The 15510-nt window shown below is 39.5% G+C and overlaps 1 protein-coding gene across 1 annotated transcript in view; it reads left to right on the forward strand.

The window, feature by feature from the left end:
* The window catches only part of fand (Pre-mRNA-splicing factor SYF1 fand), a 106789-nt gene that overhangs the window by 74097 nt on the left and 17182 nt on the right, over nucleotides 1-15510 (forward strand). The window contains exon 17 of the mRNA XM_075878532.1: nucleotides 8660-8735. Coding sequence (XP_075734647.1) covers nucleotides 8660-8735 — 76 coding nt within the window. The remainder of the gene's footprint in view (nucleotides 1-8659; nucleotides 8736-15510) is intronic.

Below are 15510 nucleotides of genomic sequence, written 5' to 3' on the forward strand. Positions count from 1 at the left end.
AGCTGAGATTGAACCCGCGACCATCGGGTCTGCAGACAAGAACCTAACGACTAGTACCCCATCACAGCGGACAACACTGTGCATATTTGAAAACTTGCAAAATGCAGTAGCAGGAGGATGCGAAAAATTAATGTTGCTTTGAAAAGAAGGTCGAAATGCTTACAAAAAAGAAAATGAAGCTAGAAGTCACTGTCAAGAAATTAAACGCTATATCAGGCTCATATGTAGGAGAGGCAGAAGCAACTAGTGACCTGACGTGCATCATCAAGTCAAACAGCCTTAGGAAGACTGTCAACACCAAGCAGCAGGAGATAGGGGACATTGATTTGAAAATTTAAAAAAAAACAGCTAGGAGTGGCATATTAACTAGTCCTTAGTTTTGCCTATTTGAATAAAAGTTAGCATCTTGTGTCATACTGAAAATTATTATCAATGTAACTCTAAAAAACTATGATTGAATGTTGTCTTCAAAGAGAATATTATCGGAGCCACAATTTCAATGTTTGCTCCAGCGAAGTTATCCTTTTTGGATGAATTCTAGTTATTTCAAGTCTTTATCCTCCCCTTGGGTTTCTAACAGACAATGTGGTCTTTGAAATTTCACACACATAGCTTTTAAAGTTCTTGAAAACCCTTAAATTTTTGTCATGTAAATGAGCATGAGCCTTGTTATCTATGTGTGTTCTTTTAAAGTCCTTGAAAATGCTTAAATTTTTGTCATGTAAATGAGCATGAACCTTGTTATCTATGTGTGTTTTATGTAATGGTATCATTCAGAATGCATGTGAGTTTTGGAATCATTGTAAAAATGGGCAACAAAATGGGCTGCTTGGCATAACTGTACAATGAGAATTGTTAAATTTTTAGTGTCAATTAAGGAGAGGTGCTTCTCGGGAAAAAAAAACGTTTCCTTAATCTGCTGCCTAGGTCCGTGAAATCTTTTCCTGTAGTTATAGGCTTTTATACTTATTTCAGCTACGTAATCAGTTTTATAGTAAGTTGTATAGTTTTCATAGTGTAGCATGACAATGTGTAAATATAGTTCTTCTTAGACAAACGTTTTCTGCCAATAAACTTTTATGGTTTTGAGCCATTAATGGCTCAGTCTTAGATTGCTCAGCTCATACTAATTGCTTATTTTAGGTTTGTAATAATTGTATGGGAGGCATCAATTTCGTAAAGGAGACACTTTCACTCTTCATATGTTAAGAAGTATGTGGGTTAAATTTTATTTACATCTAACCATCCAAAGTACCAATAACGTCATGTCCAACTTAAGAATTTGTCCTAAATACAGTAATTCCACTCCTGCGTCAAGTCCGCCAAATCAGATTTACTGCGTCATTCTGTTAATATCAACAGAAATTGCACCAAACTACGCCAAAGTTGGATTTGGGAGCGTCTATCACCGGCAACAGCCACACCGGTGCGTCAAAACATGTGCATCTTGTTCTCAGGGCCACCAAAGTCACAATCGCGTGCCTAAAATTATTTCACTGAATTAACAGTGGTCGCGCTTGTGTCCTTAGTACTAATCCACAATGTTTTGTGCCGACGCAACTTCTGTTGTGCAAGTTCGCTTAACGGTGAAACGCACTCTTCGCAGGGGCCCGTGACGTCTATTCCAATGTGTATCGTGAAACTATGGCTGCGATTCATCGGTGGGTGTTGTTGATAGCTCGTCTGAAGAGTTGCGTGGCACGTAATTAAAGCAAGTTTCACTAACAACTACACGCGTACACGCTGCCAGAATGTGTGTCACGTCTACTTCTGGACATCGCGCGCGGTCTAATTTCCTGTGCTTCTAGTCCACAGAACATGTGCCTGGTGGAAACGCGTTAACACTTTTCTTTTAATATACTTTATCCATTCAGAAGTTCATTTTTGTAATTCCTTCTACCATCACATCTGCTTTTGTAATTGCTGTTGTGGTAAAAGCTCTTAAAACACCCTGCCATTTCGGACTCGAGATTGCTAGGGTCCGTATTCAAAAATTTCGCATGCTTTTTTGTTAAAGTCATCTCACTATTAAAAGCATGCTTTCTGGTTGGCACAGCCGGAATTCAGTTTTAAGATCGCTGGCGTCTCTGGGTTTGGAAGGCCCACGGTGAACTGGCTACGCCTTGTTACACATCTGCCTCCTGCTTTCCAAGGTCGATAGCTGACGGTTAAGAAAATGAAATATCATGTCATCGCAATCATTGCTTCGCTTTTCTTTTTGTGTGTGTGTGTGTGTGTGTGTGTGAGAGAAGAGGAGGGGGCGGAAGCTGCGTCGCTTGAAGAGCGCATTCGCAAGTGCACTATTTCCTATTTCCATGCCGAACGAGACATGCTGATGAACTTTCTGTGCTACTATAGCATATGCTTTGCGTTTAGGTAACTGACAATGCAAAAACCGCTTCGGCCATTGGAGTGATCATTGTCCCTTTAGCCAACGTTCATCTGAGTTATGCAACGTCTTTTCAAAAGAGACTATTTTTTTGTTTCACTTATGAGCTCTTAGCAATGAATGCGATACCAACAGTCTGTTTGCATTGAGGGTACAAGATAGAAGGGTATAACAGCCGTCTTTAATGGCCTTCCGAATTAGCACGAGTGCCATTGATCACACCCATAGGTCATAACAAAGTCCTTCCCGCCCTCCACTTTTGCTGCTCCAAAGTGCTCCAAATCAGAAGACCTCGGTGGGATCACTGAAAATAGCATTTTGAGGAAATCTCCTTTCAAACGTATAAATGAAAGCTCATCTATGCAGCAAAAATATATTTTTAATGATTTCTTCCATTATGACAGCTTGGGAATCATGGTTATTTTGAGATTGTGGCTTTGATGAACTGCTCATGTGAAATGCCATGACAAACAGCCAGGTGACAATTTTCAGGAGAGTCTAGACAATGAGCTTTTTCGAGTTCTTAGTAGCCACCTTATGCTCTTTAAAAGCAGTTTTAACCTACTTCTAGTTTAATTACAATCTTCAGTTTTTTTGTTATAAAAGCAGAGAAACAAAACTTGTGAAAGTAAATAAAAACAAAAAATATATAATTTGAAAAAAGACTTGCATTTATGGACTTGCATTCTCCCTTAAAACTCCGTATTTTTCATACACTAACAAAATACTCAAGGCAGTTTTCATTTACCTGGCTTCTTATTGTTCTTTCAAAAGCAAAAAACACACACATTTATATGAATAGTGGTTTGCTGTTGGGCTTTGCATCATCACTGCCAGTTATATCCACATACCGGGCTGGCTAAACTGGCGTGCATTGTGTTATAGCAGTCTTAAAAGCTATTATTATTATCATCATTATTATTGTTGTTGTTGTTATTGTTGTTGTTGTTGTTAGAGGTGACTACATGGGCTTTTATCATTACTTGTCAGTCGTTGATTTGTCACAGGTTACTGACAAACCAAATGTTGAACAAGTTGAGTTTACGGAGCTTGTGTTAAGTAGCATGTGTAAGTTTATTCTGCAATACAAAAACAAACACCCAAGCTAACGAATCATTACAGTCCGATCTTAATATACTCGTACTTTGCTGTCACCAGTGGCAAATGCAAACTAACACTTCCATAACTAAGGCCATGACATTTACAAAAGCACATAAAATAGAATGGAGACAATATAAAATTTAAGGTGTCCCCATTCAAAAAGTATCCTTGTTTAAGTATCTCGGAATTAATTTATCATCTCACCTATCATGGAATGAGTACATAGATATCATAACTAGAAAGGCATGAAAAACACATTTATTAGAAGTCATTTATTAGAAGAAACCTGTACTTGGCAAGCTCTACCACTAAAATGCTATCGTACATTACACTTGTCCATTCAAAGATTGAATATGCATCCATCATCTGGAACCCACATCAATCATTTCTCTGGCCATAAAATGGCCCTTGCACCATTAAAAACCATTCATCATCATCATCATCAATCATGTCTCATCGATCAACTAGAATCAATACAAAATAAAGTGGCAAGATTTACCACCAAGCACTATTCTCGGAACTGCAGCATTACAGATATTAATCACTCACTTTCATTACTCCCTCTTGAAAAACGCAGACTGTTGTCACTGTTTTCGCATTTCATCTAGTTATTAATCTAAATAAATCTAAGTTTATGGTTTTTAGATAACCTCAATACAAGTTAACTTCATCACTAGGGATCACATTTGACTCTCATTTTATTAATATCAGTGACAGCGTGTCATTTCTTGGTGTTCTACTCGGTTCTAACCTTAAATTCGACCCCAATATTGCTCAAGTTAGAAAAATGGCAGCATTCGGCATTTGCGCATTACTTAAAGCTTGCTCATATTTTTTTCATAAAGCCCTCTTTTCTCTTTACTTCACTTTCATAAATTCTCATATCACTTATCGTATCGCTTCATGGTGTAATACTTATCATCCTTACAACATTTCAACTTCATCCTTACAACATTTACAAAATGGAGCCCTTTGCGTTTTTTTTTTAACTGTACTCGCGTCAGTAACATCACTCACCTTCTCCATTGTAATTTATTACATCTTAACTGATAGCAACTCATTTAGATTTAATCTAATTATGTTGCTGCATAAACAAATAACACAACCTTTCTGCCAATTTCATTAAATATGAACCTTTTGTTGTAGTACTAACATTACCAGATTTACGGCTAACAACTTCCTGCTTCATAAGGTTCATATTAACTATGGTAAATCATCTTCACACTCCTGTGTCATCTCATTATGGAACTCCTTGCCCTCATCACTAAAATGTAAAATTTCTTTGATTTCATTTAAAAATTTATTAAAGCAATATTTGGTAAATTTATCAGTTTCCTTTATTTAAGTGTACAAGATTTATTGCTATATATTGTACTAATGATGTGTTTTAGTTCCATGTTTTTTTGTTTTTTATTCTAGTTTAGGCATTCCTTCTTTGTTCAGTTGTTCCAGTGTTGTGGTGCTTTTAAGTTTACTTATTATGTGTAGTGTTTTTATTGTTGGTTTCTTGCTTTTTTGCTTTTCATATTTGGTTTTTCAATTATGGGGCCTGCTTTTAATTGTTTTATTCAATTATAACCATAATCGAGGGTTCCATTGCAGTCACGAACTAAGGGATTCTGGTCTGTACATTTTATACTTTGTATTCATTATTTTTGTCTTAGTAAACCTTATTGATTGATTGATTTTTATACATTTTAATATAGTAAATTCTGCTTTCGTGTAGCCCACATAAATACACCTCATAATATTCCAAAACGTATTGATCACCAATTCAAAATACAGCATTTCCTTGCAACTCAAATATGTATCATGAATCAACATTCCTTCAAGCCATGCATCACTGGAACATCGCTGTCTGGGGGGCATCGCTTCAAATATTGATCATGCCACTTTTGTAAACGAATTGAATATTTTCTTGTACTTATAACTTACCTATTTATGCATGTTTGTATGTGCATGTATGTATTTATTTTTACTCTTCTTTCATTGTAAATGTACCCTTTTTTTTTCATGGCAATTTGCTGTATATTTTAATACTTTTTCGCACTATAGCCGTGTCCCTCTTATTGAGTTTTCATTCATGTCACCAATTCTTTTCCCCTTTTGCATCTTTGTCCATGGAATTGTATTTTACTTTGTTTACCATTTTCATTATATAATAACAATGTTCTGATTTGCAAATTTATTGTATAACTAAAACCCCCCTATTTAATGCCCGAATGGGCCTTTAGGATATACGTGAATAAATAAAATATTCTCACTGGTTCTTTCCTGAACCTATAATGCCCTGAAGCATAAAGATCGTGCACACAAGAAGGCTAAATGTTTTCCATTCAACAAGGGGAAGGGGGAGTTCAGTTTTTTCTGAACTCTCTATAAATACCTATGCGAACGGGACCGCAGTTCATATATTGCATTATTAGAAAAAAACGCTTCTGACAGTTCGGCTGAGTTTTGGAAGTATGTACGGAAATGGTCTAGCAAATATGAGGAGTCCTCCCAACTACTGGACTTGGACGATGTCGAAGTGAATGCCGTAGCTGACTGTTTCACCAACCATTCTTCACCAGTTTGTATGGCCTCACACACTAGGACTCCGTTGGTACAACAGCACAAGGCCATCATCACATCTAGTGGTCTGTTGCTGGATAAAAAGCTCATCTGTTCATGCATTAGGTGCTTAAAACTGGCCTTATCGTGCGGACCAGATGACATCCTTTTCGCCATACTAAAGGCTTGTGGTAGTATATTTGCCCCATTACTGGCTACAATATTTAATAACTGTCTGAACTCTTCCACATTTCCCAGCATATGAAAAACTGCATGTGTTTTCTCAGTATTTAAGTCTGGTTGCAAAACTGATGCTTCTAATAATCGGCCGATTTCTCTACTGTGTGCCACATAGAAGATCTTTGAGCTGGCTCTTCACAACATATTGTATGTTAATGTAAAAAATTCATTGATTCCTAATCAACGCGGATTTCTCCCTAGCCGCTCAACTACCACAAATTTTGCTAGTTTCATGACGCAAATCGCCCCGCCTATTTTTAAGAAAAGACAGGTTGACGTAGTCTCCTGTGATCTGAGCAAGGCTTTTGACGTAGTCAGCCACTCACTGCTTTTAGTTAAACTTGCAAACTTTTGATGTTGACTCCTCTGTTGTGAATCTCTTGCACAGCTATCTGCTTAATAGATCATGTTATATTGCCGTGAATGGCGAAACGTCTTACAAAGTTACTAGTGGGGTCCCTCAAGGGTCGGTATAAGGCCCACTTCTGTTTTTAATTTATGTTAACGACATTTTTTTTACAGTTCGTTATTTTTTTTCTTCTCTTGTATGTCGATGACATCAAGATATTCAAGGAAATTCATTCAGTGAACGACTGTCGACTAGCGGCTGTCAGATTTGGGTTCTTTGTCTGAATAGTGTGACAATAATGACCTTTTCCTACATACTTCAAAGACCAAGTTCATGAGTATACCTCGCAAAACATCCATTGTGCCATTTTCATACTCTGTCAGTATCGTGTCGTTATCTAAGGTTTATGAGTTCAGTGATCTTGGTGTTCTTTTCGATAGCATGCTCAATTTTTCTGTTCACACTAAACATACTGCCATGCAGAGCCTTTGTTCTCTCGGTTGTGTTTGCAGATTCTCTCAAGAATTGAGTTCTCCTACAGTTTTCTAGAAATTGTACACCGCAATACGTCTTCCTTAACTTGAATAGGCTTCTGTGAACTGGAATGGCATGGCTAAATCTAGCAGTGATGCCACTGATCAAGTCCGAAAAAAATTCATAAACATTTACAACCATCTTTTTGCTAGAAATTAGTCTGGATCTCGTTCTAACACTGCCAGATTATTATCATTGCCATCACTTCACTGCCGACGAAATAACAGTTACCTCTTACGCCCCGCCGCGGTGGTCTAGTGGCTAAGGTACTCGGCTGCTGACCCACAGGGCGCGGGTTCGAATCCCGGCTGCGGCGGCTGCATTTCCGATGGAGGCGGAAATGTTGTAGGCCCGTGTGCTCAGATTTGGGTGCACGTTAAAGAACCCCAGGTGGTCTAAATTTCCGGAGCCCTCCACTACGGCGTCTCTCATAATCATATAGTGGTTTTGGGACGTTAAACCCCACATATCAATCAATCAAATCAAATCAACAGTGACCTCTTATTTTTTTACAAACTAGTTCATTGTATGATATCCTTCCCTTTGTTTCTGAAATGTGTAAATTTTCGGATTTCGTTTAAATTAACCAGAGAGAATCGACCATTTCATGTACCAGCCAACTTCTATAAACACTCTACCGTTCATAGAACACAGAGTTTATATAATGTTAACTTTCATGATCTTGATGTTTTTCACAGTCCACTGCCATTGTTTTTATCTCAGCTTTGCACTGTATTCAGATAGTTTTTTATAATGTACAGATTCTTCTCTTATCTGTTTTTCAGAAAGCCTTCCACATAGTTGTGTATACTCCCCATAATTTTTCACTGCCATTCCATGGTTCTCATCTTGTCTTTTATTCTTGCCATTTTGAGCTGATTTCTTTTTGTCTGTACATTTTTATGTTAGATTTTTTTTTCCTGTAGAATGTATTGTATTATTTATTTTTGATGTTTTATTTTGTGTGTACCTGCACTGGGGCCTTATGGTTGTTCCAGGGCATGTTAAATAAATTATTATTATTATTATTATTATTATTATTATTATTATTATTATTATTATTATTATTATTATTATTGTCATGATAATAAATAATCAACAAATAATTTTTGTAGTATTGTATTTTCATGTTATTGTCACCTATTTCTGAAGCAGTCTCAAAAGGTGCTTACACTAGGCTTTTTTACTGTCAGTTTATTTTATCTATGCTGTAATGTCATTATTATGGTACTGAAAAAAGAAATCTTATAGACAGGGGCTGTACGTTGGTACCTGTTAAAGTGTAAATCACTAAGCATGTGTTCAAGCGAATAAAACCCTGGCCGTCCAAAGGGCCCATCAGCAGGCTGCCAAAATCGGCTTGGCAGTTCTTACGGGGGACTAGCCGGGTGGTGTGGGGTCTCCACTGTGTCTTCTGTGGACCAATATAAAAGCTTTCATCATCATCATAAAGCGGCTGGTAATGTTTTTAACATATTGTTATTCTTATGCAGGGTGGCACCAAACTAGAGCGGGCTCGGGATCTTTTTGAGCAGTGCCTCGAAGGTTGCCCAGCAAAATTTGCAAAGGGTATGTACATATTTCTTCGGCAATCTGCTTTTTATCCTATTCAACTGTTTGGTTCAGTGACAGCAACAGCTTGTGTACAGGTACTCTAAAAATGGTGAAGGGAAACATGTTTTTTTACGCTGCTACTCTTTTTTTTTTTTTTTTTCATGTATTGTGCTTACTGCTTTCTTTGCTTACATTGCTGATGTTCATCTGTCATGTATTATAGTTGCAATATGTATTTTCTTTATGATTTCATTAATGTTACCTTTGAGACATTGTTAAGAGCTCATATCAGGTGAGTGCACCTTTTGTATCGCTAGAAAGTCGGTGGCGTAATCAAACAAGCAATTTCTTTGCAGTGAAAGCTGTTATGAAAACACAACAAGAATGTCGTAGTTGCCCGCCAGTGCCACTGCTGTCCATAACTGCTGTCATGTGATATAAGAAAAAAAAATACCTACTTACGAAAAAATACCGAGGATGGAACAGGCTTTGAACTTGGGTTCTCTCCGTGGCAGCCCACTGTTCTGAGCTACGCCAGTGCTTGAAACTCTGTTGCAAACTGACCTTATGCAGGCTTCATGTCGGGTTAGGAATTGCGTTAACATGTGTAATAAGATGTTTTAGAACAGTAAAGCAACAACCAGGCGTCACACAATGCGAATTTCATAACGAGAAGGTCGTTGATTGCTTCAATCTATTGCAAAAGCCTCAGGCATGATTTTTCATCGTTGTCAGCCACCACATCAACAAATGCACGAAATGCCTTACAATAGTGTAGTGGGTACCACGCTTCTCTGAAGAATGACAAATAATGGCATAGCGGATGCTTCATATTATCTTTGGCATCTGGGTACTATGCAAGTGTGCTTGTAGTATTTGACCCAAAAGCGCGTTGAAAAGGCTCTAGAGAGCCCGCTTTTTCAGCTTTCACTGTGACTGTGCTGTGCGTTTTGCACAGGCCTGGCCATTTTTTTTTAAGGTATGACTCGTTCATAGTTTGTGTTAATGTATACATGGTGCACTGAGAATTAAAGAAAGAGGCATTAAATGATCTAAAGAAAGCCTATTACATACTAGTATTTCTATTACTTTGGAGTAGCCACCAGTTTTTATTGCGATAGCAATTATAGGGACACTCTTGGCTGGTTATTGCTTTCGCCGTTTGCTGCAGCCGTCATGCCTCGTATATATATGTATATAGTATTTACTCAAATATAGGCCGACCCCGATTCTAAGTCGACCCCCAAAAGTCTGAACTTGAGAAAAAAAATTTACTTCGAATGTAGGCCGAACAAAACAGCGCAGACAGCGTTCACAAAAATAAAACATTTATTGAGCGTGAAGATGAAACAAAGCAGTTGGTTCAAGATGCAAATAGCTTAAGAAACATACAGCCGCTAGTGCTGTTGTGTGTGTTTCTTTGTCGTTCTTTCTCGTGCTGCTTTTAGTTGTTGCTGCTTTCCTTGTCGCTGTCTTCAAACAGTGCGCAATCCTCAGTGCCATCAAGTGCATTGGATATGCCGCTGTTATATAATAAGGTTTGGGGAGCAGGTTTTATTAGTTGTGTGAGAGATGCTGGTTATAGCAGCAAGGAAGAGGATGAACATGCACTGCACACAAACATGCATTTCAACACAAGAAGGCACTAACAACAGAAACACAAAGCACTGCTAGAAACATAAGGTAGCAAAGCGTCTTTAAAATCTAATCAGTTCAGACAAATGACACTATCGCGCGTTTGGGGACCGACGAAAGAACTGTGGTGGCGTCGATGCTGTCGGACGAGAAGGGCCAGGCGGGTCGTCGCTGGTGCTGCGTCCGCGGGGTGTGGCATGTACCGAATCGTTCGGGCATTGACATCCGACGATGTACCTCCGAATGTTGACATCCGGTCAGGCCAACACGTTTTCTTCTCTCGAGCTTCTGGCTCCATCTGATCGTCCAACATGGCCTGTTCTTTTCTTTGGCACGTGCTACGTACGTGGGCACGTACAGGGAGATATACCTCTATTAAAAAGGCTGGACGGGGCATTCCTGCTCTTCAACGTGGGCGCTTGTGAAGCCACCGAAAGGTCTCTTCACTGTTTCGGAACCTGGCGTCTTTTGGGCGCTTTAAGCGTGTAATTCAACTATTCTCTGGTGGTAGTTGTCACCGTAGTCATACTTTTTCCGTTTATTTTATAATATAACTTTCTCATGGTCATTCAACCTTACAGGAAAAATGACACATGCTGTACCAATGCTGTCTAAATACAGTGTGGTGCTGTAATCTACAACTACTCCATACAACAAGCACAACGATAAGCATTAATTTACACACTAATTCTACATGAAAAATGACAGACACTGTACCAACGCCATGCGGATAGGACAGAGTGCTGTAATCTACAACTACTGCATACAACAAACCCTACGACTCGACACCACTTTAGATGTCGACCAACGCTGCACGAAAAATGACAGACGCCGTACTGACACCGTCCGAATACGGTGGAGTGCTGTAACATTCAACCTTACAATTACTCATCCGTCAGCTAACACACAAACAATCCTCCTGTCATTTTCTTTTCACCAAAAAAGAGCAATAAGTGCAATGGTAGCCAGGTGTGTAAAGGTTCGCCTTTTGTAAGTGATCCGAAAAAGAAAACAGCGTTGGACGGCATCGTTTCGAAGATGAGTTTTTGGACCCGAGTGGTCGAAACATGACTCTGCGAAATGGTCACAGCAAAGTCCTGGAGACGGCGTTCAATAGTCCCTCTTTATGTTACTGACCCACTTCTTGTATATTTGAGGCCTCGAGTGCCGGAAACTGTGTGGTAAAAAAAAAAAAAAAACGCCAGGCCTGCGCAGAAGGCGCAGCAGTAACAGCGAAAGCTAGAAGGGTGGCCTTTCAGACCATTTTCTAAACACTCATTGAGTAACTGCTGCAAGAACACTTGCTTGATACCCACTATGGCATTAATAATAAAAATTTTGGGTAGTAGACCAGCATTCCCTATGTTATTTTTCGTCATTCTTCTGAGAAGCGTGGTATGCGCTAAACACTTGCAAGGAATTTTATGCCGATTGTTCGTGCAGTGGCTGACAATGATGAGGAGTTATGGCTGAAATGGTTATGTTCCACAGTTAATGAGGGAACAAGATCTTACAAGCTTTTGTAATGGGTTGGAGCATTGGACTACCCACTCGTTACGCTATTCGCATTGTGCGATGACTGGTTGTTCTTTTGCTCTTTTAAAACGCTTTATAAGTCGTATTAACGTGATTTTTTTCCTGACATCAAGCCTGCCTAAGGCAAGTTTGCCAACAAGTCCCAAGCACCGGAATGGCTCAGTAGTTGAATACTGGGCTGGCACCCAGCAGACCCTGGTTCGAGCCTCACTGTGTCATTTGTACTAGTTTTTTTTTTTTCTTATTTCATGCGACAATGGTTACGGACACCGGCGGTGGTGGCGGGCAACTACGGTGCTGGGCGAGACTAGAGTTGTGATCCCATAACAACTTTCACTGTAGAACACCTTCAACACACCTAGCAAAAAAAAAGGCGATCAACTATCAAAATTTTTTTGCAGAATGCATAAAAAGTTATTTAATTTTGAGGTACTTATGTATAAAATGTCTTTGCGATGACATTTCCGGTCGATTCGTAATGTTTACTGCGTTACGTACAAGCTGGTAGTTCATTAAGAAGCCCTCACGCTAGCAGCGGGGTTTTCATGGTGGTGGCTTCCGGAACACCAACAGTGGCTTTTGGTGGCTTTAACGGCGCACACTCAATGTGCCATCCAGCTCCCACTTGTGGAGATTAGTCGGTGAACCACTCTTGCTTCAGTGCACGTGCTTGTGCACTTTTGCCACTACTTCATCATCTTCTCTGTGGTGTCAGGGGACTCATCACTGTCGCACTTATATAAGAGTGTACAATCAAATTTCCTGGGATGTTGTCCCATGCTGAAACTCCTTTAGCAACGCTTATTTATTTTTTTTTTGTCCACTCCAAAGTCCTGGCGTGAAAGTTGGACGACGACTCGGCGGCTAGAACAACTTACCGTCTAGGTGGGGCTAGTTGCGCACCACTTTTTTTCAAGATGCTCGAATCTAAGCCGACCCTTGAGTTTCATGCAAACAAATTTGAAAAAAAATATATTACCCTAGATTCGAATAAATACGGTATATAGAACAACATATACCGAACAACATATACATATAGAGCAACAAAGAAAAATCATTCAGAAAAATACTTTCCAGTACGCGAAATGGATGTGCGACGTCTCACTCCCCAGCGAGTGGCGTTAGCCACTGAGCCACAAAGGCACACGTTCTTCAACATTCTGAACGGCAAGCTATTTTTATTTACCACTGGTGGTGTCGATCTCGGGGGAAATAGCGTGTTTTCAGCATTTCCAACGAGATGGCACAAAGAGCGCGCTCATGCACTCAACTCCCACGAATACTTTGCTCGCAGGGGGTAGATGCTAGTGCGTGTGCTTATCTTAGGGTGGGGGTGAATTGTACGGCTTGGCCTTTCACCAGAACGATTATCTTTAGCTACCGGGCGCACAGATGTCACTTCACTTGCTGCGCAGTCTTCATTTGCAGAAAGAGCGTGCTTTTCAGGCACAGCTAAGTAACTGTGACACTTGTTAGTTCGTGGTCATCTGAACCTGTGAATATGTTTCGTGTGTCATTTTTATTCGAGCAGAGATTTAAGTGTTCAGCTGTGAACGTTGTTCGGTCTTGTCCTGTGTGGGAGCAACACGCTGCACGATTCGATCTGCTTGCCATTCTTCATGTGACATTCCAATTTGTTGCTATCTCATTCATTGCTTCACCCTTGTGGCAAAACTGACTTCTTTTCTTTTATCGATTGTTGTTCGCAGCTTGTGAATTGAAAGTGAAAACACAATAAACACTGACCAAAGTTAAAGGGTTTTAAAACGTTAAAAGGTGTGAACAAGGCTTCCATGTGGAAGCTGAGAAGTCTTTTAAAGTTTTAGTGCCATTTAATTTTTTGTCAGTGTTTGGTTTGTTTTATTTTTCATCATGCCTCCTCCAACCATGTGAATTATGGTTCAACCATCGATTTAATCATAGCTTGTTAATGTAAGGTGCACTGAGATTTAAGAAAGAGGCATTCAAGAGAGCTTACTACATGCTTCTTCCAGTACATAAGAGTAGCCACCACTAATTCTTTTAGTGTTTGGTTAGTTATTTTTACTTGTAACTTTGGCACCTTCTGTTCTAATTATAGAGTTTTTGATTGAGTAATTGTCAGCATGTTTAAAGGACATCTAATGGTGGTATCTTCAACACCATATTAATTACATCCCAATTTTTTCTGGCTTATAATAAAAGTTCATGAAATATGAAACATGCTATAAGACAATGTTCCCATCTGTTTCATTAAGCCGCACTACCCTCAGCCTAACAAATTACGAAAAATTACTTTTCCTGTCTCATGGTGCTAGATACAGGGCTTTAATGCCTTCATATTTATATAAAGCAAGCATCAATAACATGTGTCTCAACCTTGTGAAAATTCTTTTGTCTGAATTTATGCTCAAAACAGTTTCATTACTATGAGTCGCAGCGGCTGCATTTTCGGTGAAGGCAAAAATGTTTGAGGCCCATGTACTTAGTGCACATTAAAGAACACCAAGTGGTCAAAATTTCCAGAGCCCTCTACTATGGCATCCCTCATAACCATGGTGGTTTTGCTATGTTAAACTGCAGATTAAAAAAACAGCTTTCTTACTATTCATGACTATCAGTTTTATGTCATACTTGTCTTCTAGTGTATATCTCATGACTGGCTGGCCTATTGATGAAGCAGCCAGATCACTCTTTTCACCACAAACTGTCTTTGTCAATTAATTTTTGTTGTGATGGGTGTCAAGTCAAATAAAAGATAACAATGTACACGATGCATCAATGGTGGTGTGCCTATTTCATGCTGCTACATTCGTGTGTGTTGCAGTGTATTAATATAGCTTTTGTAGCTCACAGGTTCTCGTCTTCAGCCGGGAAATGTTACCATGCAAGTAGCATGTTGCTTAAAATACTGTAGTTAGATGTTCTTACTAATGCTTTATTGACTTTTTGACAATTAGCAAAGTAATTATCAGGTTAAATGATATGTTATAATTAATTACTTGTAGTTAACAAAAACTTACTGGTGACTTCTCCACTGTGCTAGAACTTAGTTTTTTTCACCTAACACAAGCATTCTTTATAAATCTTCGTGCATGATGGCTGGGACACCCTGTATAGGTATGTAGTGAGGTTGTGATGGAGGCTAGCTGGTGCAACTTCACCACTATCTATGCAGCAAGGTATTGACAATGAGAGGTACACTCACAGAATGATGCTCATACTAACTGCTTTATTTCAAACACGTGTTCAGGCACAAAAAATCACCGCCATATCCACAAAGTGAAAGACGTTAGAGTAGCTTGCTCGGAGGTGCATAGGGCGTTTCTTGGCGAGACCATTTCTGTAGGAAGGCTTGTTAACGAGCTGGCACATGATGTGTGCGTCAAAGGCAGCATTGCCGAACATGTTTCGTGGCCGGCACTGCACAGTGTTAGCCACATTGATCGCACGTTAACCACTGGCCCCTTTATGCCATACTGGCCGCTGCCGTGAGTAAAATGCCTAACACTCATAAATGGCAGGCGCGGAGCTATCCAGGCATTCTTCAGTGGGGTTGAGAGCAGGCAGGTGAGGGGGCTTGGGAGGATATCAGTACCCATGCGTGACACTCATCGTAGGAACTTGTCATGTGCTGCTG

The sequence above is a fragment of the Rhipicephalus microplus genome, chromosome X, assembly GCF_043290135.1.
Source record: "Rhipicephalus microplus isolate Deutch F79 chromosome X, USDA_Rmic, whole genome shotgun sequence".
Classification (NCBI taxonomy): Eukaryota; Metazoa; Arthropoda; class Arachnida; order Ixodida; family Ixodidae; genus Rhipicephalus; species Rhipicephalus microplus.